Genomic DNA, 27,934 nt, shown 5'->3' on the forward strand with positions numbered 1-27,934 from the left:
TGACCATGGGTGAAAACTAAATTGCTTGATTTTTCTCCCTTTAGTTGGTTTGTGTCGAGTGTTTTAGAAAGCCTCTGTGAGAGAGAAATTTAGGGGGGTGTTTGGTTTTCCAAAAAAGAAAATTTCAGAAACAGTTTTAAAAAAATATTTTTCTGTTCATTTGGTTCCTAAAGAAAAAAATTTGAAAAGTTTCTTTTTTGATATTTTATGGAAAAAATATTTTTTTTTACCAAATTTTTTATCCAAAAAATTTGTATAGAAAGTTTATTTTTTTATGATTTTTTTTTTCTAGAAAGCAGTTTTTAGAAAGTATGTTTTTTATGATTTTTTTTCTATAAAGCATTTTTTATGCTTTTTCTAAAATCAAAGTACCCCTTAATTCTAATTGCACTCAAACTTGAAGCACCTTTAGATATCTTAAATATAAAATTATAAAAAATATTACTCTTCACCAGCTAAAAATTTGGAGAAAATGATTATTTAATTGATTTTCTCCCCTTTAATTCAGCCTCTCGTTGTCATGGACCTATCAAAAAGTCTCGAACCTAGATATAAGAAAAGGTATTAAATATAAAATTAAAAAAAATATATCATTTTTTACTGGCTTACGTACGCTTTTGGAGGGAACAGCTGTTTCATTAAAGTTAACAAGATATGTCATATTGACCAAATTAATGTTTTCAACTTCATCATTTTGTCAACCCCATACATTAATTATGTAAGAGCAAATAATTATGATGCTAATTATACAAGTACTCAAACAAAAATTGGTTTATATACACCAAAACAATGTGTAACAAAAGCAAGCACACCTTCAAAAGGCAACAACTAGAGCATTCTCAATAGAGATGATGTTTAAAGCTAGATGAACATGGTGATACTAAAAATGCAGGACATAAAATTTTAGGGAAAACTTCAAAAACTTCCCCCGTGGTTTCATAGTTTCTCACTTTGCCCCCCTGTGGTTTAAAATGTATCAATTTGCCCCCCCTGTGGTTTCTTTTCTCTCTTTTTCTTATCAATTTCATCATTTTTTTTTCCTTAAATCAGTGATAAAGTTAAAATTAAAGGGTATTAAAGTGAATATTTGATAAATCTAGATGGGCATCTGAAGGTTTTTGTATATAATTTAATGAAATATTAACAAAAAAGCTACCGAAAAGATAAAAACGAAACCACAGGGGGGGCAAATTGATACATTTTAAACCACAGGGGGGCAAAGTGAGAAACTACGAAACCACAGGGGCTTTTTTTGAAGTTTTTCCTAAATTTTATTAAATTATATCAATTTCACTCCAAAGTAAAGCTGATGTATTAAAATGACCGAAATGGCGGATACGCTAAATATGCATTTCATACAACTCGACTGCAATCAGCAGGAGCGAAGGATAATCGCTTCTCTCTGACATTGTACGAGAAATGGTGATTGTATTGGTAATGTTCTCCAAGAACGCTCATATTTGGACGACCTACTATGCCGACGCAGATTATATTCTTCTCCATCTCCTCCATCACATTCTGTGGTGCCACTGTATAATCGACGCCGCCGCTAAAGTGAACCGTCAAGCTCGGCAATGCCCCCTTAACCCCCTTATGCGGCACTCTATAACAAACCTCAAATGAACTGTGATTCGCCGACCGCAGCTTAAGTTGCTTGAAGTGTGCTCTAAATGCCTCCCTTATTCGCTCATACGGGCCTCCCGTGCTTAATGCGGTATATGTTGAGCCCGAGTCGATAAAAAAGCCCCCTCTCACTAGCCCTCGAGCATCTTTGCGAAGAGCAAAATCGTTTGGCGTGAAGCCGAGGCGATGGCCGGCAACACTGATGTCTGAAAGAGGGAGGTAGTGTCGGATCGTTGGCGCTAACCATTAATCCCAAAAGCTCGAGCTGTTAGAAATACGCAACCAATTCACTTAAAGCGTACAGAAACAGCGCCCACGGGTCTCGATGGTGACTTGGCCCACCTGGCCTCACGCCACTTCGAACATGACTCGGCCCAACCTAGCCTCACGCCATTTCGAACATGACTCGGCCCACATGGCCTCCCGCCACAGGGCAGGATGCTGGCCCACTTAAGCCAACAGGTAGTACATCGGACGGCTGCCTATTGCTCGTCAACGGCGGAAGGCAATATGAGAACCTGCCACCGATCGGTCCCATTAGCTGACTTGCCAGTGATAATGGCTCCATGTCGAGGCCGAAAACTCCTGACAACTCCTTTGGCATCGAGAAACCTTTGTTATCATTTGCGCAACCAAAAACAAATTTACGCACAACATCTTTTTGCGACCTGTCGGAAGAGAAACCTAATGTCTCAGAGCCGAGGACACCTCTCGATGAAGAGCCCTCGTTATAGTCGATATTGTAGTGGCATTGGCCTTTAACGCATTTCTTATCTGGGTCATTCAAATCGCACAACGTATGGTTGCATGGTATCGGGTCGAAAGAGCTCGACTCTTTGGTCGGGTGGAAGATCGGCATAGTTTGTTTCCAACAATGAATGCATGGCTTGCATTGCATCCATAATATGTCACTGCTAGTGTCCATGACTAAGTAGTATTTCCTTTTGGCGGGCGTGCCGATGTAGAGCTCTACCATGTAGACATGGGGCTGAGCTTTAAGAGAAAAACGGAGATGCTCTACGCTGTAGTTGAGACCTAACAGGGATAGTCTCAAGAGTCGTGCGCGAGCCATGTCATCTGCATAAAGATGCCTCGCCCTCTCATATTTTGTAAGGTTTCCAGGAAAGAGAGGAGAGTAGATGGAGTATTTATGGATCAAATTGAGGTGTAGAGAATGAACAATTTTTAGTAAAAGTACCAAGACAAAAAGAACGATATGCCATGTTTGTGCCATCTCTTACTCTTTCGTAATGGGGACTCTAATCATAACAATATTAATTTGATTAGAACAATATAAAGCAAATAAGGATTTTCTAACAACCTAAAATTTTTGGACATGAATCAATAAAATGTGAATTGTGCGGCCTCCAAATGTTGAGTTTGAAGTTATTGTTCATTAAATTTATAGATGTTAGGTACCATTTTGGTGATATCCTTGAGATATGCATATCTTAACTTTTCCAAATTTCATATAGCAAAAGTAAAATATTCTCAGTAGAGATTATAAAAAATAAAAAACTTCCAATTTGGTATTCTTTATCTATACACTCTAATTATACAAGTTAATAGCTTATTAAATACTAAAAAAGAAATTGCAACTTGTTGAAAAATAGAAGTTTTATTAGTAAAAGTAGTTTTAATTTAGCAAACAATGTATAGTAAAATGAATGACATGGAATTACTTTAATAACCCTACATAAAATTTTCGCACATGTGATCCCCTGATTAACAGGGGGTCACCCATCCTAATACTACTCTAACTCTATAAACACACTTAATCCTCTTAACCTTTTAGGTCTAACCACTGTCCAAAATACTACAGCCGGATTAATAGGTCTAATTCTATTATATCTTATATATATATGACTATTTCAAATATTAGGGGTGTCACATTCCTCCCCCCGTTAAGTCCTGACATTCTTGTTAGGCTCAAGCATATTTACAAGCACCGGGCGATGTGAGATTCGTTGCATCAGCCTTTGACTGATATTGTAGGAAACTGAGCTCCACCCACAATGGTTATCAGATGGGAAGCTGCGCTCTGCCCGTTATGTAATTCTAGCTAAGCTGAGACTCATTTTATATTTCTTGCTGGTGGTTGGTTTTGATACCAACTGTGACGCCCGCTTCCCAAAGGGTCATCTATTCTAGAACTATTCTAGCTCTAGTACGCTTAACCCTTTTGACCACTTGGGCCTAACCACCGCCCAAATGCTATAGTCGGATTAAGAGGTTTAGCCCTATTATATTTTATATATAGGATTATTCTAAATCCTAGGGGCGTCACAAAATGTAACATTATCTTGTCATAATTTGCTAAAGATGTCACGGCCCGAGTCCTGCCGGTTGGACTTGCTCGGGCATGTGCAAAATACCTGCTGAACAGGCAAGGTTCTTCTACCCACAGGAAGCGAAATATATACCAACCTGAAAAACTCATATATGATATAGGTACATAGAACACCAGAGCGAATACTTCTAAATTTATCATTTCAACATTAACTCTTTAGCTTACAATATTTGATTTAACCGAAAATGTTACATTATTTACTCAACAAAAAAAGGTACTTTTCGTTGACCAACTAACCACGATCTATCTAGCTCACGATACTTTTACCATGGTCCCATGCTTCGTCAGCGGTAGAAGGCTTTGAAAAGAGGTAATTAAACGTACAACAAAGGGTTGAGAACTTTAAATATGTTTTCAGTTGGTGTAACATCCAAAAGTAGCTCGCTATACTCACTTAGTCCAAAAGAAGTATTAGTAGATAACAATAATAAGTAAAATAGCAATTTCTATAAAAGAAATATAAGTAAATAAGATACAACTACGATGCCTCAAGATACATATACAATATGCCACTAGCGACACTATGTCAATGGTTTATAAGTTTACCCAACTAGCTCTTGTCACTTACTAATTATTTGGTTTGGTATTATTTCTCACTATATACCTCATGGAGAGTCCAAGGCTATCGACGTCCCTCCAATCAGTGAGCACTTGGCATTGAAGAAAATTGGCATCACTAAGTACTGTAGGGAGTCGAGAGGATTGGCATCTCCCAAGTACAAAGTAGGGCATCGAGAAAAATTGGCACCACCCAATATAACACTTCCATAAGGTCTCAACGTGTCCCACAATTATACCCTAAGTTTTTATGACTTTTAGGGTTATCCATAAGGTTTATTACCATATTCTTTTATCTCTAGTTTCAAGTATTGCCTAGAGTTCATATGTCACTATGTTGTTCACACATTATGTTCTAACATTTTCTCTCTTTCTCTCATTTCTTTTTCTTCACTTCACTTAACCCTGCACCACCAGCAGACACCCCTTTCTCTCTCTCTCTCTCTCTCTCTGTCTCTCTCTTATTTTGTCTTTTTTTTTTTCGTTTTCTTACCCAAGTAGGGGTGTAATGTGGGCCGTGTTGAGCCAGTACAGCCCACATTAGTCAGGGCCGGAACAGGCTAGGAGTTGGCCCGGCTCGGCTCGGCTTCATATCCGGGCCAAGGCGGGCCAGGTTGGAGCAAACAAGCCTCCTGCTCGGGTCGTGTCGGGCTAGGCCATGTTTCGGGCTTAAACTTTTATTTTTTATTTTTTTAAAATATGCAAAATTTTAAAAATAAAAAAATATATTAGTTAAATTGATATTTTGATTAAAAATTTTAAAATTTTTTTAAAAAATATAAAATATAACATAATAAATTTTTATTTTAAAAAAAATATATGCAATGTTATTATTATTATTTTTGAAAAAAAATAAAGTTTTTGGTCTAATAAATCAAATTGTTTGGTCCATTAGACCAAAAATCACTCCTCCCAAGTCACTCCTCCCAAGGTCTGCCACTACAGACCTTGGGAGGAGAGCTCCTAGGACCAAGCCCTTCTCCCTAGGAGCTAGGACCCCTAGGGCCATAGCGTTCGGACCGTGCTAGCCCGGCTGGCATGGCCCAAGCGGGCCGTGTCGTGCTGGGCTGTGGGCTCTCCTCGGCTTGGCATAGCCCAGGCCTGATTCGTGCCAGACCGTGCCGAGCCATCGGGCCTAAAATTTGAGGCTTAGCACCACCCCAACGGACCGGGCCGGCATGGGTGGTACAGCACTCGTGTCGTGCTGCAGCAAAATCCGAAGCCATGCCGGGCCGGGCGACCCATGGGAGGCCCGGCCCGTTTTACATCCCTACAACCAAGCTTACTCTCTAATCTCCTCTACAGCTCTACTCTATTAGCCCTCTTTTGGCCTTAATAACCTTTTTTAGCGCTCTTTCTTTTTTTTTTTTCTTTTGGCTATTTTGTGAGTATGTGAGCATCTCCTCATCATTTTCAAGCACCAATGTGAAAGTCAGGATTGCCACAAGAAGGGGCACGACGATGACAACAATAGAGAAGAGTAGATTTACTCCTTCCCTTTTAAATTTTTCGTTATCACTTTTGAGTGTAATTGGATATCTTGGCTAAGGTTCCTATCCGCAGAAGTTCTTGCTGACTCCACAGCACAGTCAGAAGCACGGATTGGAGTAGCAAGCTCAAAACTCATGAAAATGACCTCATATGTTGATTTTTCTTGAAGGTTTACTCTTGATTTGGTTTCACACTAAATAGCTTCTTATTCGATGTGCTCTAAGTTGATTTTGGTGCCCTAGACTGTGTGCGGTCGATCGACTGCGCCTTTGTAGTTAATTATCATAAAAACTAGTAGGTAGGCGACGAGATCCAGTGGTTAAACCAGTATATGTACAAGTATTGCTCCATGTTTTTGAGATTCTATTGAAAATGAAAAAAACATTTTCCTTTATATTCTCGTCTTATCTTTGTTTTTGCCCACTAGCATTACATGGACCTCAGTACTAAATGGACTGTTAAAAGTTTAGGTACTACTGCGTCCAACTTGAAAGTATGAGGATGAAGATAAAATTCGACCGAAAGTTTGGGGACCAGAAGTGCAATTTATCCAAATCACAATTCACAAAACTTTGTAAGGATCAACATGTAGTTATAAAATTGTGCAGGGATAGATATGAAATTATGCCATTTTCAACTGTTCCTAAAACCCATTTCGCACGCCCTCTTCCATCGCGCCATCTCTCTCTCTCTCTCTCTCTCTCTCTCTCTCTTCCCCATCAAAACCCTAAAAACCACTCTCCGACGACGACGTCGACGACGACGACGACGACGACGACGACGAAGAAGGAGGGGGTGGGGGAGAGATTGATATCGCGATCGAGGTCGAGGGATCGGGCGATCGAAGATGAGCACGGTGGACAAGATGCTGATCAAGGGGATCCGGAGCTTCGGTCCGGAGAACAAGCACGTCGTCACCTTCTTCAGGCCCCTCACGCTTATCGTCGGTCCCAATGGCGCTGGAAAAACCGTAATTAAACCCTTCCCTATCCCCCCCCTCCCCTTCCCCTTCGGGCTTTTCTCCATTGCTTATCTCAGTCTAGCTCTTATGGTCTCCTCTCCCTCTCTTTGTAGACTATTATTGAGTGTTTGAAGCTATCGTGCACTGGCGAGCTCCCGCCCAACTCCCGCTCCGGCCACAGCTTCATCCACGACCCCAAGGTGCGAAACCGCGGTCAAAATCTCTCTTTTGAATGTTTAGCGTGGTGGGTTTTGCTTCAATTGAATTTGATCTTTTGTAATTGTGGAATCAGTGACATAAAGGCGCTAAAGTTGTTAAAATTCCTCATTTGAGCGTTTGGATTACTGTGCTTTGCTGCAATTGAATTGGTTTATTGTAAGTGTCAGACCTTTTTAAACTCCCTAATTTGATCACGTAGAGTAGTGGGCTTAGCTTTCCTTGCATTCTGTTGCATTTCTTTTAACTGTGGAATCTCTTGTTAAAATCCCTCATTTGATCGTTTAGAGTGGTGAGTATTTTTTTTTCTGTTGAATTGGGTTTCATGTAATTATGAATCGGTGACCTAAGGTGTTAAACCTCTGCAATACCTGCCATTGGATTGTTTAGACTAGATGGTTTTGCTTCATTTTGATAAGGATTTTTGTAATTATGGAAACGGTGAGCCTTGGTGTTGAACCTTGTAAACATACCTCATTGCGGAAAACAGTGACTTTTAAGTCGTTAAACCTTGTCGAAACCGCTCATTTGATTGTCTACAATAGTGGGAATTGCTTCACTTGAATTGGGCTTTTCATAATGGTGGAATTGGCTACCTAAGTTGTTAAACCTCATTAAAATTCCTCGTTTGATTGTTTTGATTAGTGGGTTTTGTGTAATTGGGTAATTGGTGAAGGTGGCGGGAGAGACCGAGACAAAGGGGCAGATCAAGCTTAGGTTCAAGACAGCTGCAGGAAAGGATGTTGTGTGCATCCGATCATTCCAGCTTACACAGAAGGCTTCAAAGATGGAGTTCAAGGCTATCGAGAGTGTACTCCAAACCATCAATCCCCATACCGGAGAAGTAAATCTTTGTCTGTCCCTTTAGAATTGTTACTCATTAACAAGTGATTTGATTTATTACTTATTTGATTGCTTGTTGGATTGGTGTTTTGAGTGTAGAAGGTTTGCCTTAGCTATAGATGTGCCGACATGGATAGGGAGATACCAGCTTTGATGGGGGTTTCAAAGGCTATATTGGAGAATGTCATATTTGTTCACCAGGACGAGTCCAATTGGCCGCTACAGGATCCTTCGACATTGAAGAAGAAGTTTGATGATATTTTTTCTGCTACACGGTACTTCTTAGTCTTGCCTTGTAGTCTTTTCAAAGAAGTTGTTGTCATATTTACCTTGTGCTCAGCTGACGATCCTTTCATGTTGATATTTGTTTGCTTCTTCATTCTTTTCTCTTTAGTTACATAACATGCTGATAACTCTGAAAACAACTATTAAGGTAACTGCCTATATTGCTGTAATAGTGTAGTGCTCATAAATCATGATAATGCTTTAAGCTTTCATGGCAACTCGCACTATTATTTGGTTTTATTTGGCCGAAATTCCAATTTGAACTCCGAGAGGGCTGATGTTAGGTTGGAATGAATTATTTTAATGATGCATTTTTTATTATTGTTGTCCTTCAGTTGTGTTCTGGCAGACAACATTTTTTTGCGGAAAGGTTTACTGTGATTTTTTTTTTCCTCCCTTTAAGCTTTACTTAAAAATTTTCATGTAACATAAAAGGTGTTGTCGCATTGGCTTTTATTTACTTCAAATCTTTCTACTTTTGTCTCTTCTAATTTTGGAGTCATTATGTACTAGATTTTCCTAATGTTCCTATTGGCTTTTCCCCATTATAGTTACACTAAAGCTTTGGAAGTAATAAAGAAACTTCACAAGGATCAAGCACAGGAGATAAAGACTTACAAGCTGAAGTTGGAGCACCTTCAAACTCTTAAAGATGCAGCCTATAAGGTACTGACAATCACAATTATGCATCTGGGGTGGCCTTAGATCATGGTCTCATTTTTCTTTTGAACGTATAGCTTTTATCATAACTCAGAAACTAAGAGACCCCCTGTATGACTAGGGGTGTAAACGAGCCGAACACGAGCGAGCTGGGGTCGGCTCGTGTTCGGNGGGGTGTAAACGAGCCGAACACGAGCGAGCTGGGGTCGGCTCGTTAAAGTATCGAGTCGAAAAATTCAGCTCGTCTTTGGCTCGTTTATTAACGAGCTGAACACGAGCTGGCTCACGAGCTAGCCAACGAATAATAAATTAAAAATGATTAGATTAAATATATATAAAAAATAAATTTGTAAAATCTTATCCATTAGACTTTGATGTAATAGTTGAAACTTTACATATAACTGAGTTTTTTTATAATTGAGCTCGCCTTTGTATTTTTATTTTGCTAAAAATTAAATAATAAAAATATATATTATATATAATTATTTATTTATATATATAAATATAAATTAAATAAGTTATATAAATATAAAATATATGTATTCGAGCTGTTATCGAGCCGAACACGAGCGAACTGACCTCAGCTCGTGTTCGACTCGTTTATTAAACGAGCCGAAAAATTCAGCTCGTGTTCGGCTTGTTAATAAACGAGCCGAACATGAGCTGGGGTCAGCTCGCTCGTGTTCGGCTCGATAACAGCTCGAATACATATATTTAATATTTATATAATTTATTTAATTTATATTTATATATATAAATTAATTTTTATATATATATATATATATATAAAAATTAATTTATATATATAAATATAAATTAAATAAGTTATATAAATATAAAATATATGTATTCGAGCTGTTATCGAGCCGAACACGAGCGAACTGACCTCAGCTCGTGTTCGACTCGTTTATTAAACGAGCCGAAAAATTCAGCTCGTGTTCGGCTTGTTAATAAACGAGCCGAACATGAGCTGGGGTCAGCTCGCTCGTGTTCGGCTCGATAACAGCTCGAATACATATATTTAATATTTATATAATTTATTTAATTTATATTTATATATATAAATTAATTTTTATATATATATATATATATATAAAAATTAATTTATATATATAAATATAAATTAAATAAGTTATATAAATATAAAATATATGTATTCGAGCTGTTATCGAGCCGAACACGAGCGAACTGACCTCAGCTCGTGTTCGACTCGTTTATTAAACGAGCCGAAAAATTCAGCTCGTGTTCGGCTTGTTAATAAACGAGCCGAACATGAGCTGGGGTCAGCTCGCTCGTGTTCGGCTCGATAACAGCTCGAATACATATATTTAATATTTATATAATTTATTTAATTTATATTTATATATATAAATTAATTTTTATATATATATATATATATATAAAAATTAATTTATATATATAAATATAAATTAAATAAGTTATATAAATATAAAATATATGTATTCGAGCTGTTATCGAGCCGAACACGAGCGAACTGACCTCAGCTCGTGTTCGACTCGTTTATTAAACAAGCTGAAAAATCCAGCTCGTGTTCGGCTCGTTTACTAAACGAGCAAGTCGATCTCGAGCTCATTTCGAGCCGAACACGAACTGGGGTCAGCTCGCTCGTGTTCGGCTCGAAATAAGCTCGAGATCGGCTCGCTCGTTTAGTAAACGAGCCGAATACGAGCTGCATTTTTCAGCTTGTTTAATAAACGAGTCGAACACGAGCTGGCTCGCGAACAGCGAGCTGGATTGCCACCCCTAGATAGACCCTTGTTATCATCCCGAATAATAGCAGTAAGATATTGTCAAAATAAAAGGATCTGCAATGGTATTAATTTCCAACACTGTACTCTCTTTTATGTCATCAAAGGCATAAAATCGCTTCAGGGCGTGTTTTCCCTCAAAAAAAAAAAAAAAAAAANTCTTGGAGATATCACTTGTTTCTTATTTTTAGTACTTGTTCTAATACCATGGTCTCATATACGTACGATTCAATCACAATTATGCATCATGGTCTCATATTACTTTTGAAGTAATAGTTTTTATCATAAGTCAGAAAAGAAGAGACTTGACTCAATTCATTTTTTGTGCTTAAATAAATTCTAATATATTTCTAACTATTGCGATATTGTTCTCAATAAGCCTGGGTTATTTTGAAGAAGAGGCTAATTTTAACTACACTAAAACCCGCCTGAGCTCAATGACTAGTATTGAGTTTCTGATTTCTCACCAAGTCAACTGAGTTTCTCCAAGCTTGACTTCTCTGAGTTCCGTACACTGAGCTTATATCTGAGTCAACTTGAGATCAAGCTGCACTAAGATAGAACTCTTCCAAGTTTTGAGTCAACTCTGGAAGTTTTTGAAGTATGCTTCTTTATCAATGGGTTGAATGCTACAAGTATGTCATTTTCTAGTTTGTACTTGTTGGATTCAGATTCATGACAAACAGTTGATACTTGTTTCTTGCATTTACTGATACTTGTTTCTTGCATTTACTGCTCATTTTGTATTAGGCTGTATTTGTTTCTCTTTTGACAACATTTTCTGTGCTGTTTCAGGACATACTAATGATGGTTCTTGTTACAGCTTCGTGAGAATATTGCTCAAGATCAAGAGAAATCTGAATCCTTGAAAACCCAAATGAAAGAACTAGAGATGAGCATCCAAGGCGTGGAGAGTAAGATCACTCATACTGAAACAACTCTGAAGGAATTGAGGAAGCTTCAAGATCAGATTTCAACCAATACTACTGCAAGAAGCACGTTGTTCAAGCTTCAGCAGACACAATATGCTGCTCTCGTGGAGGAAAATGAAGGTACTCGCTTCCTCTTCTTGGGGCCTGATATATTTTTTGTTCAACCTAGCTTTAAAGGAGCTTCTCTACTCTAAAAACCAGAAGCTTTTAGTAGCCAAACATTGGCTAACAGAAACTGTCGAGCTTTTACTGGGGCACAAAGCTAAATGAGCTTTTGGGCCCGAAAAAGCAGAACTCCAATATATACCTGATAAAATCAGAAGTTTCTGGAAAACAGTCTAGCTAACAAAAAGTATAGAATTCTTATTGTGTTGAGAAGCTTAAGTGAGATTTGGGTTCCAAAAGCAGGTCCTATTTGAACTACTGCTTCTGCTGATGTAAGAAGCTGCTGAGGAGATTCTAAGAAAGAAGATGTCACTAGCTTATTGCTTCTCTAAACAGCTCTAAACAAAAATCACATTTGTAGAAGCTTCACCTGGACCAAAATAGGTCCTCAGCGTGTCAACTTTCTGCCGGATTAACAACTGTCTTCCTTTCCGTTTAGATACTGACGAGGAGCTGAGGGAATGGCAAACAAAATTTGAAGAGAGAATTGCTTTATTAGAGACTAAAATTAATAAGCTGGAGAGGGAGATGAAGGATGAAGAGACTAAAAGTTCCTTGCTGTCGCAGACCATCAACGATTCTATGCGTGAGATTGGAAAACTTCAGGCTGAAGCTGATGTAATTTGCTAGGTTTCTGTTTTGGCCTTTCACGGGCTGTTTTGTCTGGCCTCTAGAAAAGCTTCTTCACTCTGAAATGTAGTAACTATGCATTTGGAAAATGAAAGATTTGGAGGTTTTGCAATGGTGGGAAGCTAAATGAGCTTCTAAGCCATAAAGCGGAAGCCTTAGTTTGAAGCTTCTAATTTTCCCAAGTGAAGTGAAAAAACTGCTGTTGTCTTTCGACCGACTTAACAGCATTTTTCTACCGAAGCTCCAACCAGGCCATACAGGCCCTCAATATTTTATTTTACTACACATGTTGTGCTTCAAATGATGGTGCACATCTTTCAGGCTCATAATGTTGTGAGGCACGAACGTGATTCGACCATCCAGAAGATATTTACGAAACATAATCTTGGGTCTCTTCCTGATGCCCCTTTCAGTAATGATGTGGCTGTCAACCTGACAAACAGACTAAAGATGAGGTTATTAGATCTTGAGAAGGATTTACAGGATAAGAAGGTGCTTGCATAGTGAAACTTGAAGTTTGCTATCTCAAGTACATACTTTATATGATTTTATGTGGCTGCAATTGTCTTATCTTGAAATATTCATTCAATTGTCTTTCACCTTTCTTCCTGTTGTAATCATTACAACTGCTGCATAAAATGAGTCACTCGTGCAAATGTTTGTACCCTCCTTACTGTTGTTTTATGATTAGAGAAACTGAAATGCAAAAACAAAATTGGTTGTGTGAATCCATTAAGATAACCTTCAAAGGGACTGAGTTTTTATTTCTCTCCTTTCACATGCCGCCAAAAGCCTCAATTTTTGCCATGCAGTATTCCAATGACGCTTGAAGTTATTTCTTTACATTAGATTAAGATATTGTTCCTGTAATACTAAATTTAATGCTTTGGCATGATGCATTCTGCTTATGCAGAAAGCTGGTGAGATGGAACTGAAGTTTCTATGGGAGCGTTATGTTGCGGTAAATGCTCGTTGCTCTGAAATCGAAGGCCAGAGGCAAGCTAAGATTGAATCTAAGGTCTGTTCTGGAAATGTACATTTTGGTTTTAGCTTCAACCACTCTATTTAATACTTGTTAGGTCTGGCTTCTACTGGGAGAACCAGCTTTGAGAAGCCACGTTTGGCTAACAAGATGTCTGAAATTTTCTATGCCGGGAAGTTGAAATGAGCTTTGGGTTCTAAAGCAAAAGCTCTAATTTGAAATTTTTGTTTCTGTTGTAGTGGGAAACAGTCGAATATATATATATGTGTGTGTGTGTAGAGAGAGAGAGAGAGAGAGAGAGAGTTGAGTTAGAATATTGTCGGTAGCAAACAGACTTTGTTGCTACCGATTTGTTTTTGATGATAGAGCCTCCGAATCGATGATCGGCACCGTTGAACATGATCTAGATTACTTGAAATATTTAGAAATCACATTTTAAATTTTTTCGACATTAGTGATCTAATGATCAAAGGGTCGCAAAATTTATAATTTTAATGGTTGATATGAGTCATTTTCTCATTTAATGGTGTAAAAGAATTTAAATCAGTTGAATTTTTGTTAGAAAATTCCTTAAACTATTTGAAACAAGATCTACACTCTTGATCTTGATTATAAAAATTCTATCATCACTTTTAAAGGATATTTATTTTTAGCCGTTCATTTTTTATTTTCCACTTGATGTACAAGAGAACAATATAGAAAAAAAAAGAAATTTGAATTCTAAATACATTAGTGGTGCCGATTATTAAGTGGCCTAGATCATGTTTAATGGTGCCGATCGTCGATTCAGAGGCTCCATCATCGAAAACAAATCGGTAGCAACGAAGCTCGTTTGCTACTAATAGTATTTTAGCTTAACTCTATATATATATTTATACATGCATATACATATATATACTTATACATTTATATTCATATATTTATATATATTTCTTTATTTAATTTTTTTCTTTTGGTGCAAAAGCTCTAGCTTGGCGAAACAGCCCTTGTCATTTGTTTGTAAAATAATTTCTGTATTATATTTATCCTCAGTTTGGAATTTCAAAGCGCATAAAAGAGAAGGAGAATGAGCGAGATTTTGCTGAACAAGAACTATCAAACCTTAATCTGGCGCACATTGATGATCGGGAGAGAAACCTGGTGCTTGTTCTTTCTCATCTCGTTAGGAAAAAGTTCTTAACTATTCATATGAAAATAAAATCTTTCATTTTGTTTTGATTGTAGCAAATCGAGGTTGAGAGGAAAACTCTTGTCTTGGGAGAGAGGGACTATGAATCAACAATAAACCAAAAAAGGACGGAGATATTTAGCATTGAGCAGAAGATCAGAGCTCTGTACCGTGAGAAAGATGTCTTGGCTAGTGATTCTGAGGATAGAGTGAAACTAGATTTGAAGAAGGAAGAATTAGAAAGCTGCAAGAGGAAGCTGAAAAAGATGCATGTCCTTTGTTTTTCCTCATTTTTTTTTTTCTTTTATCCAAAATTTGTAATCCTTCCGCCCCACTCAGTGCCTTGAGATTCAGTAGAAAGTAACATCTATATTCTTTAACTTTCAGAATGGATGAAAACAAAGACAAAATTAGAGGTGTGCTTAAGGGGAGGCTTCCTTCTGAAAAGGATCTTAAGAAGGAGATTGCTAACACCTTCGGGTTGGTCCTAAAGACTCTTTCCTTTCTTCTATTTGGATTTACACGTGTATTAGGCAATTGTTCAACTTAAATGAGTATCATTTAACCCAATAATATAGCATCCCTTTTTTAGTTTTATATTTCTTTACATTTTGTGGTACCTGCTATTTGGGTTAACTTCCTTTTGCCAACAAAACCTTATCATTTGTAGATTCAAATTGCTCACGGCAAAGCAAACTTTCTTTTACTAATGTAGCATTTACTGTTTGAGATCCTAAAGCAAATTTATTAAGCTTTCAATCTTAGTCATTTTGCATCAATTTTTTCATATATTGATGTGATCCTGTTCCTTATTTCCTTGACAGATGCATATCTTTTGTATTCAGAAGCTTCAGTCTGACAAGATTTGTCTTCTAAGTTCTAACTATATGTTGTTCTTTAAACTCCTACGACTGCTTAGCTGAAGAGTAACACCCAAATGAATCTAGATCAAGGATGTTTCTCTAGTGTGACTTTTGTTATTCTAGTTCCTGAATTTGCTGTACATATCTTTAGATGGTTCAAAAGTAATCTCTACAAATATAGGTAAAAGTAGACTATAGTGGAAAATTTGTAGCCATGTGGGACAAATATCTGATCATGTTATAATTTTCTCCATTGGAAGGACTCTTTTGCTACCTCTGCATCTATGTAGGTTATAAATTTATTACACCAATACACCATCATATCATCATATTGCCTAAGCAAACTCTTTGTCTTAACATTCTGCACCTGGTATATGGCATTGTTGTATTTTTTTGCCTTTTGTGTTATAATAAATAATAAGGTTTTCTATCATCTTTTTCAGATCTCTAAAAAAGGAGTATGATGACTTGAACTCTAAAACTCTTGAAGCAGAGAAAGAGGTAAAATTGGTGCAGATGAAAATACAGGATACTAAAGCTCACCTGTCAAAGCTTCAAAAAGATATGGATGGTAAATTCACCAACTAGGAGTCATATAAGCATTCTTCGTCTTTTCTTTATCTCTGTTTCCTGTACATCGCGAATGAGTGTAACTTCACTTGGCAAAGTTTGTTTTATTTATTTTATCTTCTTTACGTTGTCATCTGTCTCATGTTGTTTTTTGCATCAATATGGAAGATTGTTGACCTCAATGAGAGATGCTACCATTTAGCTCCTTGATTTCATACATATCCTTAATGAGATATATTACAGTTTCGCTTACTTTAAAACCTCAAAGACTAGTTGGCCAGTAGGGTGATGGTACCTTATTGTTTGAGCATGGGCTGTGCAGAAAAGGAGCGTCCCCTACAAGGAAAAAGATTTTTATAAATAATGCTTTGAGATCTCATTTGATACTGCTCACATTTTTCTTGTTTTTCTTGTTTTTCTCTGAAACTTAAATTGTATATAATTGAATGTACGAGCCGTTGGTGGATTATTTACAATCTATACATCTACTGGGTTTGTTTTCCTGCTAAAGTAGAGTATATAGTGAAAAATTTCCTTTCTTGTATCATTGTTTTTGTAAGAAAAGAAGCAAGCTAACCAACAAGAAGAACAATAACAAGAATATAGAAGTCCACTCTGAGGCGTTCAAGGGCATAGAATTTGAGTTCATGAAAGAAAAAGAAACTGAAGTACCAAATGAGGCCTCAAAATAAACATAAATTTGGGCTCGCACTAATCTATGTTGCTTATCTGTGATTCCCTGCTAGTGTGGCTGGGATATAGGATGCCAGCCGAGATGACAGGGTGGTGAGAAGCAAATAAATTGCCATTTGCAGCCTATAGTGATTTCAGCTTTTGGACGTTTAAACTTTAAAGTTCTTGTAAGCTGTTCAATCAAGCCTGTCTGCACCCAGCAGTGCTGTATCGTTAGGTTGTAACCATGGATGAGTTTGCCTTATGGTCATTAAGGTGGTTCAAAGGCCATTCACTGAATGAATAAAATGGGTTGATATATTGGGTTGTAATTAGAGAGAGAAAGATGATATAAAGAAGATAATGTCTGAAAGGAAAAAAGAGCTGGGTATGAGAACAGAGACACAGGCAGCTGGAAAGCCTACAAAATGGAATCAGACGACATTGGTTTTCTTTGCCATAGAGGGGTTCTGTGATTTTTTTTTTTTTGAGAGAACGGTAGCATGCTATCCACTTTGTTCATTTTTTTTTTTCCGAAATGAATTTAGCTGAAAATGTGAAGCAAGTAGACTTCGAACTTTGCTAGCGACTTGTTGGTAACAACTTCCGAAAAGATGAGATCAGTTAATGTCATTTGAAAGCTGAAACCATTATCTGTGGTTGAAAAGCAGAATTTAGTTGTTCCTCACCACCTTGGCATCTCAATTTGATTCCTATTACACAGGCAGGGGAATACTAGATTTGCAAACAAATTTAAGGCATCTGGATTCTGGAGTTTGATGTATACTTTTTGTTTGTTTTTTTTTTTTCAATTTTTCATTATTCCAAGAAGAGTCTCCAAAACTGTTGTTGAAGTTGAGGAATTTGTTTGTCTCAGGCATAAAAGCGTGATGAACAAAAAGTCAGGTGAAAAATAATTTATGTAGATAATGTTTTGAGTGATTTGGAAAAGAATTCACTTGGGTTTTTTTTCCTCTTTTTTTTTTCCTTTTTTTTCATTCCCATTCTTGACAGTTATTTGGGTAATGGAAACTTTATGCCTTACTACTATTCCTGTCATGCAGCGAAGAGAAGATTTCTCGATTCAAAGCTCCAATCTCTAATTGCCGCATCTTTAGACATCGACTCCTTCCCTAAATTTCTTCTAGATGCTATGGAGAAAAGAGATGTTCAGAAAAGGTTATCACTGATGTTCCAACCTTCATGTTTGCAGCCAGTCATTTTCTTTGAAAATTCAACTCTTCTAATCTTTGACTATTTATGCAGCAAGTACAACATTGCTGATGGGATGCGACAAATGTTTGATCCTTTTGAAAGAGTGGCTCGTGCACATCATATATGTCCATGCTGTGAACGCCCTTTCTCTCCCAATGAAGAGGACGAGTTTGTTCAGAAGGTTAGAGAACATATTACTGTGTTAAAAATGCATGGAGACCTCACTTTCAGGCCATATTGAAACAGATCCCTCAACTCTTTTAACTTTTTTCATTAAACTGCCTTATCTTTTGCTTGTTTTGATTTAAGATATTTTAGTTAGTTGAGTTGGGAAAGTTGTTAATTTTAACCATGATTCTATCAAATTAAACAGTTTGATTTTCTTTTTTAACGATGAAACTGTGGGTATTCCACTAACATTTAGCAGTACATGGCTAATGGAGTCCTAAATTTTAACAGAATCCCCAATCCAATTGACAGAGCAACTCAATCCAAAACAAGCAAAAGTTTAGAGGTTGTTGTTCACAAAAACTAAAGTTGAAGGGTCAATTACAAAATGGCCGAGGAGATCTCCACAATTCTGCCTATTATCATATCTTCGGAGGCTCCCTTTGTCTTTTGTTTATGAACCTACATGCCAATTCAGCTAGCTTCTAGATTAGAGAAGCTTCTCCCCAGCGGAAGCCTGCCCAATGCGTGCCTAGACCCGCCATATGCCAAGAATATATAAGGCGTCTACAACAAACATAACGGAAAAGCACAAGATAGTAACAATAACTAACATGATATCAGAGCAAAGAACATAAACTACTCCCTAATGATAAGGAGGAAAGAAAATAACATAACAATAAGGATCCTCAAAATACAACATCGGGGTATCCCCAAAATAAAAGGCTAAATACATAATGGTGGTCTCTATACATCAAAGGCAACACATCTCTCCAACTAAAATAAAAGAAGAGATGACCACCTAGTAGGATCTCCACGCTAAGTCTAGCTAGATGCGACCCCCTTGCCGCGGTCCCTAGCCTTTCCGGCAGTGGATGGCTCTGTAAACAAAAATATCAACAAAATGGGAATGAAAACTATTAGTCAATAGTTTCTAGTGGGTAAGCTGCGGATATTAGTGAATTACACCACTAGGTCACTGAGGTATAAGTCGTAAAAGCATAACTAGAGAGATAACATGATCATTAAGCAAGTATTAAATTACTAAGCTACTATGCCTCCAATTAACATAATGTTTAGCATGTAATAAAGCTACTCTATCATGAATGAGCATATCCAACTAGTATGCACTATCTAGTAGTGATGGTCACATTAAGCATTTAAATGTCATTGTTCAATTCAACTAGGACCTACACAAGTGTAGTTCGGCTTGCGCTGTGTCTAATGGTCCCGTGGTAGTCAACATTCTCCCTTTAGGAATGAGCCTCGCCCACCGCAATCCACTTCGGCGCCCAATCCCGCACGGGCGAGCATATGTCGCATAGGCTAACTCCGGAATGTCGACTTGTAGGGAGCGACCCTTATAAGCATGTACGAATGAGCACAATGGCAAGCAAGCATGATCAGCAATATCGAGTCCATGGTCATCATGTCTAAAACATGGTACAAGTACTAGCAACCCAAAGGTCGAATTCTATGTCCACAATGTAGAGGTTTAGTCATTTAACTAAGTCAAGTGTCACTACAGGAAGTTCATGCTATCTATGTCATATATACATCATTTGTCCACAAGCATGTTAAACCTTTTATCTCACTAATCATAACATGATTTCTAACATGGCCTGAAGAATGTCATTTCACTTGCAAGTTTAGTATACAACTCTCTCTCTACTCTATAGAGGATGTAAAACTTGACATGTAACATGTACATCTTAAGCATTCAAAAATTCATTTAGACTACATCTAGCATGAATATGCATGATTTTCCAATGTACACCATATAGAATAACATAGGAGGAGTTCACCCATTTCGGTGAGGTCAAACCCACCGGATACTCCTCAAACTCCTTCGTTTGCGCATAAATTAGAATCTTCTAAAAACCATGCTTTTGGCGAAGAAAATGTTTGGAGCTTTTGTTGTGGGGAAGCTTAAATGGGCTTTTGGCCATAAGCATAGAAGCTCCATTTTGGAGATGCTGCTTCTGTTGCTGCAGGAAGCTCTTGAGGATATTCTAATGAAAGAAAAAGAAATTGGTGCTTTTTCGAATAGCTCTAGTCAAACAATACTACCACAAGCTAGGCCAAAAAGGCCCTACATTTTTTAAGAATCACATTAATGAGGCTTTTTTTTATACTTCTCAGCAAAGAGTGAAAAGTGCAAGTTCAGCTGAGCATATGAAGTTATTAGCAGTGGAGTGCTCGAATGCTGATACAACCTTCCAGCAGTTGGACAAGCTCCGTATGATATATGAGGAATATGTGAAGCTCGGAAAAGAAACTATGCCTTTAGCGGAGAAGACTTTGAATGAGCTAATGGAGGAGCTCAATCAGAAGACACAGGCATTTGATGATGTAAATGTTTACCTCTAATTTTCAGTTTCTCTTGTTGTGATTTATTTATTCAATCTCGTACCTTGACAAACCACAGCTGCTTCCTGATTTTTTTTTTATCCTCATATTTAAATGGAGTTATTTTTCTTGCTGCTTTCTATGCACTATCTTTAACCTCCATTTATCGTACATATTAAATTAATAAATAGATGATGCATTATTCTACTATCCTGCGCTCTGTTGTTAGTTTACCAAATGTTCTCTTCTTTTCTTGCTTCGACAACAACTAAGCCTACTGCTTAAAACTCTAATACAATGCTGCTGATATGCCCTCTTACGGATGGATTGGCAATAAAAATGGCACTTTAACTGCAGCTAGTAGGGGTTCTGGCTCATGTCAAGGCAGATAAAGATGCTGTGGAAGCTTTGGTACAACCAGCAGAAGCTGTTGACCGGCTTTTGCAGGAAATCCATAATTTGAAACCTCAAGTTGAAGAACTCGAATATAAGCTTGATTCTAGAGGGCAAGGTGCCAAAACTCTGGAGGAAATTCAATTACAGTTGAATGCTTTGCAGAGCAAAAGGTAATCTTTTTCTGTTTTCAAGATTTCTTAAATGAAATACATTTAAAATTTCAAGTGCAACTATGTGCAGTGGCAGTCTATCTCATGTATCATGTATGCAGTTTTAGTCTTCATACATTGATGCTTAGAAATAAACATGAAACAAATTTAGAATGGTAAATTGTTTTGATTCATTTAGTTTAATTGCTTGCTATATTATAATTTAGATGGCATGTATTATCAAACAATGAGAAAGGGGCTGGCATGGATGAATTAGAATGTGATATCATCGATGTAGTTTCTTGTAGTGGGATAAACCGAGTTCAAATCCTCTAAATTTTGAGGTTTAAGAGTCAATTCTTCACCTCGACAAATTATTGGGTATTGAAACTATTACTTTTATTTATTCTTATAGTTAAAAAAATCTTAGTCAGAAGCTAGAATCAGTATATATTTGCACGTTGCAAACATCATGACTTCTCATTTGGATTTTGCATAGAACTAGGAAAAATTGCTACGATAAATTCCTCTTCTTATTCATTGGCTGTAAGATATGTGGATTACTGAAAGTTAACGATTTAGATTGTTGCAGTTATCTAGTGATGGATTTTATAACACTTTTTTATGTAAGTGCTTCTAATCTTTGAGATTATTGAACTTTATCGGGCAGAGACACATTGAATACTGAAGTCGAGAATCTCCGGGAAGAGCAGAGATTCCTCAATGACGATCTGTCGAACATCCAGATGAGGTGGCATGCGTTAAGGGAGGAGAAGCTAAAAGCATCTAGCATATTGCATAAAGTCAAGAAAGCAGAAGAGGATTTAGTTCTTCTAGCTGAGGATAAAACTCAAGCGGACCTTGATGAGAAGGTAAATCATCATCCCCCAAATATTCCCTTTTTTTGCTTTTGTAGTAAGAAGGGCCACTCCTAGGGTGTCTCTCATAGACATGAAATAGTAAATTTTCTTTAATACAAAAAAGAACTCATTGTCTATCAAACTTATTTATCGTAACTTTGTGTGCTAATGGCTTATAACATATAAGTTAGGAGAATTAAGGGCTTTTATTTGGTCATTAAGGATAGCCATACGCATGCCACAATGGTGTTACGGTCCAAATGAAAAGCAATTATAGAATATCCTCTCATTCAAGCGATAATGGTAGCGAAATAAACAATGAAAGAACTATTGATTACAATTTACAACTACGAGCATGCGAAATCTAGAGTGCAAGGCATAAGAATTCTGGAAGTTCATCACATAGTTTGTTGATATTCATTTTTAGCACTCTTGGTTATGTTCAAAAGGACTGGATGGAATTTAGGTACTTTGTTGTTAATTTATGCTCGTATTAATGTCTGTACCATTCAGTTGCCAAAGATTCAACAGTGTTTGTTATCAGGTATTGTATCATAGGCTGAATGTTAATCTTTCAATTTTTGTTGTGAAATTTTTTGTTGATTTTCCATTTCATGCTTACTCTTTTACATATATTCTCATTTTTTATGCTGAAAATATTAGATAAAGATTACAGTAGATATCACCTTCTAACTAGTCCTATTGTGATCTTTCTAGCATTTAGAAGATGCTCTGGGTCCATTGGTAAAGGAAAAGGAGAAGTTGCTCCAGGAACACACAAGTTTAAAGTCGAAACTTGAAAAGGAGTATGATGAGCAAGCAGAACGAAAGAGGAGCTTCCAACAAGAAATTGAAACACTTTTGACACTTAATGCAAGAATTAAAGAGTATGTTCCAGCCAATGATATGTTTAAACATCTTTTGCGACTGGTTGGCGTTACTTCCAAAACAGCTATTCTACTCTAGAAAGCAGAAGCTTCACAAAGGAACCTGACATTTTGCTATAAATGGTCTGGAGCTTTTGATATGGACAGGAAGCCAATGAGCTTGTTTGGCCTTAAAAAGGCAGAAAATTCAGTTTGAAGATTTTGCTTCTGCTGTAGTGGAAACTGGAAAGCTGTAATAACGATGGTTTCATATAATTTTGGCTTCTCTTGGTTTTTTTTTTAAATGACTTGTGAAACCTTCATATATTAGGTACCTTGATTCGAAGAAAGTAGAAAGGCTCAAGGATTTTCAAGAAAAACACACTCTTTCTGAATCTCAACTACAGAAATGTGAGAACAGAAAACAGGAAATTTCAGCTGATTTAAACAAGAGTAAGGAGCTACTAAGGAATCAGGATCAATTGAAAAGGAATATTGATGACAATTTAAATTATAGAAAAACAAAAGCAGAAGTAGATCAACTCACGCATGAGATAGAATCTTTAGAAGAGAAAGTTCTATCTATTGGTAGTATGTCAACCTTAGAAGCTGATCTCAAGAGACATTTGCAAGAAAAAGAAAGGCTTCTTTCAGAGGTACCATCTCTTCCATCTCTACTATATTGACTTCTTTTATGCGCATCTCTTCCATCTCTACTATATTGACTTCTTTTATGCACATCTCTTCCATCTCTACTATATTGACTTCTTTTATGCGCATGGTTATTTACCATTTGCTTTATCCGCCTTTCTGTCCATGATCAGACATACCTTCAAGCCAGTCAGAATAATGAGGTTTGTCAATTGGTTTAATGGGGTTACCTGGGTTCTGACAATGATCTTAGACATTTGACACAACGGCCATGCTAAATTCTTTTGTTAGTGGGTTGAGTTTCTGTGGAAGTTACTTGCAAATTCTGAGCCAAAAAAATTTCAATGTTTTCTTTGGTAGTTAAATCAGGAAAGACACCCACTATCTTATGAACTATGACTGTTGGATAGATCTGATTTTCCTTTTTCTTGTTTAATTTGTTGAGCTTAGAAGTGATGGTTTCCTTCTTATTTGCAAATTATGGCATCTCTGGATATTTATCTTCTTTTGCTCATTGATTTAAGAAAACTCTTCAAACTCTTATCAAATGTTCCCTTCAGCAGTATCACAGTGCATTATTGTCTATAATGTTTATGTATGCACAGCTATGCATACAAAAATTTTCATTTTGCTTGTGTAATTTGTCATAAAAATATGATAGTTTGTCATAAAAAATATTGCTTGCTTCATGTTACTCCTATTGGCATGTTTCAAGTGTCAACTTATGAGAGAATTGACTTACGATGCCAATTGTGCAGTTGAATAGGTGTCATGGAACTCTTTCTGTCTATCAAAGTAACATTTCAAAGCATAAGCTCGACCTTAAACAGTCACAATACAACGACATCGACAAGCGATACTTCAATCAGCTTATCCAACTTAAGGTACATGTGCAGCTTTTCCAGCTTGAATTGTGTTAGCTTTTCAATCTTATTGATACATGGATATTCATTGCTTATTGCTTTGGTTGCAGACAACTGAAATGGCAAATAAGGACTTGGACCGCTATTACAGTGCTCTTGATAAGTGAGAACTAGTAGAAACAACTGAATTATATTTCTTATGTTGTGAATGACCACACTTTCTAGTTTTTCATTTTCTTTTTGTGTTTACAACTTATTTGTGTTTTTTCATGTTTTCTAATGTAGCAAAAACATTTAAATCATAATGTAATTAACTATGAATCAGATAGCGGAATACAATCACATCCCTGGACCTCTGTTTTCGGATCATTAGTTTTTTCCCTACTTATCAATGAATTGATCTCTTTCATTTAGTATGTATTAATTATTTATGAAAAAAGCGATATAATTGAATGGAATCATAGTAGATACTGGATTGATGAGATTGATTTCCTAATTATCTCGTTGTGAAGCCTGAAATGCTTCTTTTCTTGTGAAGGGCGCTTATGCGGTTCCATACGATGAAAATGGAGGAGATAAATAAAATAATTAAAGAATTATGGCAGCAGACATACAGAGGGCAGGATATTGATTATATAAGTATTCATTCTGATTCTGAGGGTGCTGGAACTCGATCATACAGCTATCGGGTAAGTTAGATCAATTATTAACGCATCGACGTACAACCTTAGTATTGGTTTAATTTCATATTTTTCAATTAGGTCCTTATGCAAACTGGTGATGCTGAGCTGGAAATGAGGGGAAGATGTAGTGCTGGTCAGAAGGTGATGCTTCGCTTTGCATTGAACTAAATTTCTTTGATATCAGTTGACAGAAGATACTGTAACTATTGCGGAGGTCCTCAACCTTTTAACTTTGTTTCACTTTGGTCCTTAATCTTTAGATTGCTGCAGTCATAATTTCTTTGCTAAATTTCTACAAAAAACAGTCAGAAGATGGAGTGACAGCCTTATGGCTGTCGCATACTTGGCATAAAAGCAAAATCAACTGTAGCACACAATAAGGAAGTCCAAATGTAACACAGCAGTTATACAACATAACATCAATTACATTGATACTTTCAAGTTTTACAGAGAAAATTTAAACAGAAAGGTTAACATTGCAAGAGAATGTAAAGATGAGGGACTGAGTCGTAATAATTTAAAGGCTGAGGACCAAATATCAAAGGTTTTTAACGTATAGAACTTACCTGAACTATGGACCATATTGATTTGGCTATCCAACCTTTGAAAATTTTGATTTTACTACCAGCCTTTTAATTTGTTTAATTTGAGTTAGTCAACAGCTTTTTAACTTCAAAATTTGTGTGCATCGTTCATCTTTGTAGGTTTAGTTAGTATATTTCATGCAATTTTCTCAATTATAAATTCATGAAAGTAAGTAATTAGCTTAAATTTTGAAGTCAAAGTGTCATTGACTGACTCAAAGTCAAACAAATTAAAAGGTTGGGTAATAAAATCAAAATTTTGAAAGGTTGAGCAGCCAATTCAAAATGTTCCATAGTTCAGGTAAGTTTTGTACATTTTTACCAAAATGAAATTTTATTCTAACAAGTTGGGCACTCTTGGTACAATTCACTTTAACTTTTATTACTTTCAATTTTAATCTTGATTAGATTTTCGCTGCAATGTTTAGGTTCTTGCTTCACTCATAATAAGACTGGCGCTGGCAGAAACATTCTGCCTCAATTGCGGAATACTTGCACTAGATGAACCGACTACAAATCTGGATGGACCTAATGCTGAAAGCCTTGCAGCAGCTCTCTTAAGGTTAATTCCTAAACGGAAAAAAATTATAATCTAGCCACTGAGTTGGTCATCTAACAAGATTCTCTCTCTCTCTCTCTCTCTCTCTCTCTCTCTCACACACACACACACACACACATCAATGCAGAATAATGGAAGATAGAAAGGGTCAGGAGAATTTTCAGCTGATAGTAATCACTCATGATGAGAGATTTGCTCAGCTGATCGGCCAACGCCAGCACGCTGAAAAATATTATCGTGTCACAAAGGATGAACAGTAAGCCTACAAGCCCCAATCCTTTTCCTTTTGTATTGTTAGTATCTAATTTAACGGGGTGAGCACCATTTGCTCTACTGAACATACTAATAACTATTCATTATGTTTGGATTTATTTATAATCTGGTTCAGTTTGCTTTTGTGAATTGGGCACCAGAAAAAATTGAATAAACTGAATTAATATATTTTTTTTGTAGTTTGACGTATTATTGCCATTGGTATTTGATCAAACACTTGAAATGTTTAACTTTTAACCACTGTTTTGTTGGACTAAAGATTTTAGGATAAAATTCATATTTATAACCATTATTTAGTCATTTGATGTATATTAGCCCAAATGACATTTATTCAAATTGAGTAAATCAACCGAAGTGAACATTTTATTTGGTTTCTTCGGTTCATCTCATAATTCATAACGATTCAATTTTGAGAAGGAAACCTCTAACAAAACCGACCAATCTCACTCCCCTCTTCTTTTTTTTTCTTTTCCTTTTCTGTTATCTTATCTCTTATTTGACGAAGTTTGAATGATAAATTGCAGTCAACACAGCATAATTGAAGTACAAGACATATTCGATTGATAGCAATCCTGAGGAGAGATTTTGATGTACATGTTATGAATTTCATCTGCTTCACCATTCAATCCTCATGCTTTTGTATATCAGCAGCAGAGTTGTTTTTCGTCAAAGAATTTTGAGTGCTGCTTCACGATAAGCAGCCAAGTTTTGAGCCCTCTAGTGATAATTTCCTTAACTTAAAAGATCACTTATGGGCTGCTTTTTGCCGGTTGTAGTTACTGATGCACTCCTTTTGAGAAGCATTGTAAATTCAAAAATGGACTTCTATGAAATATAACAGTGAAAGTTCGGGTAGAAAGAACAAGAAATTCATCTTAACATGTCTATGTGCAATGAATATTTTGTGGGAATTGCTTTTGTTTCATGTGTATCGGTGAATGTTGCTCTTGAGCCGTTGTACTGCCTGAAGATGCAAACCTACTCTCGGTGGACCATTGATAAATTTATTTCTTACAATGTGGAGAATGAGTTTGTCAGAGTTTAAGGTTAAAATTCTCCACAAGTTAAATGTTCTTAGTGTTCGACAACATTGGATCATCAGGTACTTCAATTCGCTTTAAATCTTGCTTGATGAGATATGATCTAGAATTGTGGAGTACAATGTTAATCTACCAAATAAAATAAAATCATTAATGTGTTTTGGTTGGATGGGGTTTATTTTGACTCTGATCTAGGCTTTCATTATATTTACTCTGGTTGGATTGGGCAGGATAAGATGATAGAGCGACTTCAGAGTTCAGACAGCAGAGGGTCTAACCATTAGAATATGTTAGGGGTCATGATAGGTTGCGGGTGGTTCTGCAGGGGTGTAATATAGTTTTTTTTTTTTTTTTTTTTTTTTTTTGAGAGAGAGATAGGTAGTATGTTATCTGCTTCGTTTATGTCATTTAGAAATAAACTTAGCTAGAAATGTAAATCAACTAGGATTCGAATTTGTGACCTCGGGTACTAATCATCAAGTCCTTTGCTACTTGCGTTAGGGATGGTCGGTGTAATAGTATTTGTTGAAGCTAATTTTC

At 36.6% G+C, this 27,934-nt stretch overlaps 2 protein-coding genes across 2 annotated transcripts; one reads left to right on the plus strand and one right to left on the minus strand.

The window, feature by feature from the left end:
- On the minus strand, positions 1,354 to 2,695 carry LOC109726744 (aspartic proteinase nepenthesin-1-like). Its single transcript, XM_020256531.1, has 2 exons — positions 2,170 to 2,695; positions 1,354 to 1,829 (listed from the first exon to the last, which is right to left on the minus strand). Exons 1-2 carry the CDS (start codon positions 2,693 to 2,695, stop codon positions 1,354 to 1,356), a joined length of 1,002 nt encoding a protein of 333 aa, XP_020112120.1.
- On the plus strand, positions 6,721 to 27,277 carry LOC109726533 (DNA repair protein RAD50). Its single transcript, XM_020256163.1, has 27 exons — positions 6,721 to 6,992; positions 7,097 to 7,183; positions 7,876 to 8,043; positions 8,142 to 8,317; positions 8,879 to 8,993; positions 11,580 to 11,808; positions 12,293 to 12,471; positions 12,805 to 12,975; positions 13,397 to 13,501; positions 14,498 to 14,605; positions 14,690 to 14,901; positions 15,021 to 15,113; positions 15,940 to 16,067; positions 17,803 to 17,917; positions 18,005 to 18,134; positions 20,264 to 20,473; positions 20,828 to 21,036; positions 21,686 to 21,887; positions 22,593 to 22,762; positions 23,073 to 23,397; positions 24,151 to 24,276; positions 24,366 to 24,418; positions 24,794 to 24,944; positions 25,017 to 25,079; positions 25,951 to 26,084; positions 26,209 to 26,337; positions 26,879 to 27,277. Exons 1-27 carry the CDS (start codon positions 6,870 to 6,872, stop codon positions 26,916 to 26,918), a joined length of 3,951 nt encoding a protein of 1,316 aa, XP_020111752.1. The 5' UTR covers positions 6,721 to 6,869; the 3' UTR covers positions 26,919 to 27,277.

Source organism: Ananas comosus, linkage group 21 (assembly GCF_001540865.1).
Source record: "Ananas comosus cultivar F153 linkage group 21, ASM154086v1, whole genome shotgun sequence".
NCBI lineage: Eukaryota > Viridiplantae > Streptophyta > Magnoliopsida > Poales > Bromeliaceae > Ananas > Ananas comosus.